General features: G+C 32.9%; 1 protein-coding gene across 1 annotated transcript in view; it reads left to right on the top strand.

The window, feature by feature from the left end:
- LOC117109978 (zinc finger MYND domain-containing protein 19-like) overlaps window positions 1–5,148 on the top strand; it is a 16,860-nt gene extending 11,712 nt beyond the window's left edge. Inside the window, exon 6 of the mRNA XM_033252496.1 lies at window positions 1,598–5,148. Within this exon, the coding sequence (XP_033108387.1) occupies window positions 1,598–1,741 (144 nt within the window). The 3' untranslated portion in view covers window positions 1,742–5,148. The remainder of the gene's footprint in view (window positions 1–1,597) is intronic.
- Window positions 5,149–5,205: the final 57 nt, after the last annotated feature.

The raw sequence follows: 5,205 nt of genomic DNA, 5'->3' as shown, positions 1-5,205 counted from the left end.
GAGCATTTAAAGTTTAGGTGTATAAGAACCAAGTTTTGAGAAAATCAGCCTCAAAGATAAACTAACCTGTACAAATAATATGACTAGAATTACAGAATATGTGCAGAGAACACTGTTTTGGCAAGAAAATTCACTTACAAAGTATACAATCATAGAATATAAGTATCAAGTTATTCAAAAACATTAAAATCAAAATTTTGTAAAAATGTTGACTTGGCCTGTTTTGGGGAATATCTCAATATGATATGATGAATAGCGTCTCATTTCGTGGTGAGACCTCACATATGACAAAATCCAAAATCCGACGATACTTTTCATTTTAGTAGAGAGAACTGACCCAACAACTTAGCTTGTCGTGCGTGTTAATTATCATATCTAGCGATCATAAACTAAGATCAGGACTATGCTAAAGATGCTTCAATATTACAACTATCTCTAAAATAAGATCGTAAACTTGAAGGTACTGTACATAGACTTTAGTCAATATTACATCTGGCCTAAATATAAAATCAGGTCTAGCCTGTGCATATTTTTTTATCTGTAATGCTCACGCGCGGCTGGTTGTCCACAATTTTCTAAGCGGTACTTTCTAGGCCTACAGGTCCTCCCTACAATTTAATGCCATGTCCTCCTCCGAATCAGACGTGTACAGTATATTAGGTTGACTACGGTATTAAAATTAAGATAAAGAAAATAGCTCATCATATTAAAAACAAAATACGCATTACTTTTGAAGTATTAGTTATAACTGATAGTCGAAATGCGATGCCTTCGTTCAATGTGCTCAGCCATTAGGAAAAAATGGAGCATTGCTTGAAGATAACACCACGTGGATAAAGAGTACTCCTGCCTATTTAGAACCATCAATTTTTAATCGTGGTATAATTTTATCTATAACGATTAATTACCATTGAGTTGTCAGTAAAACTTTCACAGGGCAGGCAATCGTTTAGCCTTACTATTTTTTTTTTAATACCCTGGCGAAATTCAGTGTGAAAAAACGTGTTTCACATAAAATTCACATAAATTCAATTAATTAAATGTTGTTTTTCCAATCACCGTAAAAAAACGGACATTGCATTAAATATTACGATCGTCACACATGTACACAGCCGACAAGGGACCTTCCTGAGTTCACAGGTGCCTACTTGCAAGCACAGGCAGCATACAAAGAGATCCTGCAGCTGGGTGCGTCCTCACGATATGCGATTGAAGAAGTACTGTACTGTTCCCCTTGGAAACATTGTGGAGTTGCCTGCAGTTTGGCACTTTGGTATTTATTGTTGTAACTTTTTAAATAAAATATATTTAATACATAATTTTTTTTAGCGTGGCGCTAACATCTTAAGAGTGGCGCAATCTTTGCTTATTTTGCCTACAGTAAGCGTGGGGGTCATTCCGTTTTTCACCCAAGCGTGGCGGTCCTGCCACGCTTAAGTGTATAGCTGGCGAGATATGCTTGATACAGTTATTACAAAATGTTCCTCTTTGTGCACTGTTATTATTTATACAGTTATTACAAAATGTTCCTCTTTGTGCACTGTTATTATTTTAATAGAGTACAGTATTTATTATCGCTCTTTGTTTTGTTTTATAGTTACGAGAATTTAGTATTTGCGGACGTTGCCAAGAAGTACGATATTGCGGAACAGCATGTCAACAAAGAGACTGGCCTGTCCATAAGAAACATTGCAAAGAACGTAAAAAAGCTAAACCTTACGAACGTTCACCAGACCGGTGATCGCATTACATGTATTTAATAATTTTTTTTCTATATTGTAAATAAAATAAAGTTTATGTTATTTGTTTTTTTAAACGTGAAACTTGTGTAAATTATGACTTAGAGTAAGTAACAACAGTGTTTTGAATTAAGAAAAAAGAATTGTGTTAATCATTTAAATTTTTTCAACGACTGTGATTTTTAATACTTTTGTTTAAATACTACCACCCACCAATTTATAATTTCTTGCTAATGCTATTTTAATTTTTGAAATGAAATTATATAAATTGATTATTTTTTTGAAGGGTTTATTATGTATTTCTAGTTCACAAAATGTAAATGGGAGTTTGAAAAACTTACCCATGACCAAATAAATGTGTAAATAATGAGCTATTTAACATGAAATGTTAGTCCTGCAGCATTAATCCTTCCTGTAGATGTATTTTGTGAATTTTATTTATTTTTATTCTGGGTTTACTACATTTGTACGTCACGATATCATGTGATACTATTCCGTTGCTATCAGCGACCCAAAATGCGGTCAACCGGCTCCATTGTCTCCACTGACAAACCATTGATCCTAGTTTTTAACGTAATTATTATGATGTTGTTTCTTAATTTTTCTTTGTGAATTTTAATTGATGATTAAATATGTGTTTGATAACTAATACAATGCGAGCTTTTGTGTTTTTAGAACATTTTGATGGTAAATTATTAGGTTTTAAAATGCCTATTCCAGAAAGGATATTCTAAATTATTAAGATTATGATGAAGTCATTCAGACGTAATAACCGCTTTACCAACATCTGGTTGACAACAAAGGGCGCCACCTGGTGTTGTGACGACACATGCGTTGTACTCTATAGTTGAAAACTATAGTCTTAATAGAATTTGTATTCAATTTTTGATAAATATTTTTTATTGGTATTGAGTATTGTATTTATTTTTACTGCTAAAGACGGGCACTCATTGTGCATAACGGTCGTCGGCCGAAGCGATGCTATAAAGAACGCAACGCGAAGACGCATGCGCAACGGATCATTTTTAATGACGATCAGTTCAGACTGCTGCTGAGAACCAGCAGACGTCATCGTATCGTCTATCGCTCACAGAGAGCGTAGTTGGATTTTTTGTACGACGGTCGTACGATGCAGTGAATGCCCAGTTTTAGCTGACTATTAGGCGTATTTTCATAATACTGAAAGTCTTAAGTAGTTTTATTATCAGTGATACCTGGTGTGACCACCACCAGGTGTTAAAGATGTACTATCAGTCAAAAATACAGGAAAATACCTAAAAAATTATTAGCATACAACCAAACAGATTGGGAAAAAAAAGTAATTTTCACCGTTTTACGTAAATTTTACTTCAAAAATCCTTTAATTGATTACCAGTCAATTTAAAGATTTATGCAAACGATACAAGAAAGTTATTTAACTGTCCAAAAATTGATGGGGGATTTTTTTATTTTTTTTATTTTAATTTTTAATTTTAATTTTTCAATCCTTACCTTATGACTAATAGTACATCTTTAAGGCATCTGATGTGAATTGTACTGTATTCAGGATACCCAAATCTCTTGCAGGTTGCGAGAGTCTCCTGGAAATCACAGCCCGGTCTCGCACTCCTTCAAAAGCTCATTAAACCCTGAAGTGGCTACATTCTCCCAAGTAATAATGCAAGATGCATAGAGGACATGCATAATGCATGGTGTGCTATAAGACAACATATTATATAGGATAGCTGGTGTGGCTTGTGCCATGTCTGCCAATTCGGTGTCACTAGTCCAACAATATGTATAGCCCAACCACTTGTGTACCCCAACCACTTGTGTACCCCAACCACTGATGTACCTCAACCACTTGTGTACTGTAATCCTCACTTTTGTATGAGTTATTCAGCTATGTACCTGTAAATGAGGTACTACCTCATTTACAGGTACACATGTACTGTAGTTAAATTGGACACTGCTTCAGTGACATCCAAATGCCTTGTGCTTTTAAACAGACTGTATTTTCAACTGTACTTAAAAGATTTAAGTTGCATATTTTCTTGAAGGGGCTTTTAAATCGTTTTATTAATAGAATTATAAGGAGTAAGAGATAGAAATGTGTACTTGATATAAAACCAAACAGTATAATGTGTTAAATTTACCATTGTTTCCTCCTGTACTGTATTTAGTGAATAGTTTTATAACAGCTGTATTGAAAGTTTTGTTGTTTTTTATTTTGCCATGTAAAAAAACTGTCCAATCGTTAAGGCTTACTTTTCAGATCAATCCCTTGTGCTAGTATTAAACTATATCTGATCTACATGGGCCAAAATACAGTAGATTAATACTAAAATTACCATTAATAGACATAATTGCTATTCCAGCTACTAAAATTATTGAAATTGGGGTAGGGATGGAAATTGAAATTGGGGCAGGATTAGGGTAGGGATGGAATTTGAGTAGCAGCAAAAATTAAGTAAGTAGAGATGAGAAATTAATTTTTCAAAGTTAGGTATGAAAATTGTTATTTGAAAATGAAATAATTGAGCATGTGTTTGCATGTGATCTGCTGTCCGTAATTGATAAATTTATTTGAAAAATAGACAAAATTATGTTTGAATGCTGTAATTATTGTGATATAAAAGAAGACATTTTCATTTTGTAAAGGGATTTTTTTTAAATGAAGAGGTACTGTAATAATAATGCATAGAAATAAAATTAACAGGAAGTAATGTATGTTCAATAATATAAAAAAATAACAATAATCGCCAGGATTCGTTTTATTGTCAAATATGAATTGTTAATCATGCTTATCATTTGTTCTTTAGTGTGTGGGAACTCATACACCATAATATTTTACCAGGTTAAGTTTGATCAGACTTGGAATGCTTGTTTCAGATATATCTGTTCAAACAATTTGTGTCTTCCCATGTCAGAAGATTTCTACTTTATCAAATTCTAATCGAAAATCAAACAGACAAAAATCTGATAGCGAGTGTTCTGCTTTAGCCATGCTGATGTATTATGGAAATGTTTAGTTTCAGAGAAAAGTGAACAATCCAATGCATTTGCTGAGTACAGTATTAAACTTAAAGCAGAACCATAGAATAAATAGTGTAATGCACATTTTGGTTGCCTTTAATCCTCTGCATTTATACATGGACATATTAATAATATATTAATATAATTAATAGGTCCATGATTTGAAGTACCATTATTATTATTATAGAATGATCAATAAATGTTGCATAACTTATAGGCCTATACACCAAATCTTAGCACAGTTGTCACTTTTCCTTGCGGCTGTATCCAATCGGGTGGGTACACATTTTTGAAATTTACCCTTGTTTTCATGACTTCAACTCAGAAATTAATAAATATTGTGCACCAATTTGTGATATTAGAAATTAAAAAGAGCAATTCTGTACAAAGAGAATGTTTCATAATGTTTATTTGTGTATCATGGTATGTATTAATATATATATATATATAT

This window comes from Anneissia japonica, unplaced genomic scaffold (assembly GCF_011630105.1).
Source record: "Anneissia japonica isolate Jap-2015-1 unplaced genomic scaffold, ASM1163010v1 scaffold585_len4108843_cov191, whole genome shotgun sequence".
Taxonomy (NCBI): Eukaryota; Metazoa; Echinodermata; class Crinoidea; order Comatulida; family Comatulidae; genus Anneissia; species Anneissia japonica.
Note: the sequence above shows the minus strand (reverse complement) of the source record. Positions and strands in the feature narration are given on the sequence as shown.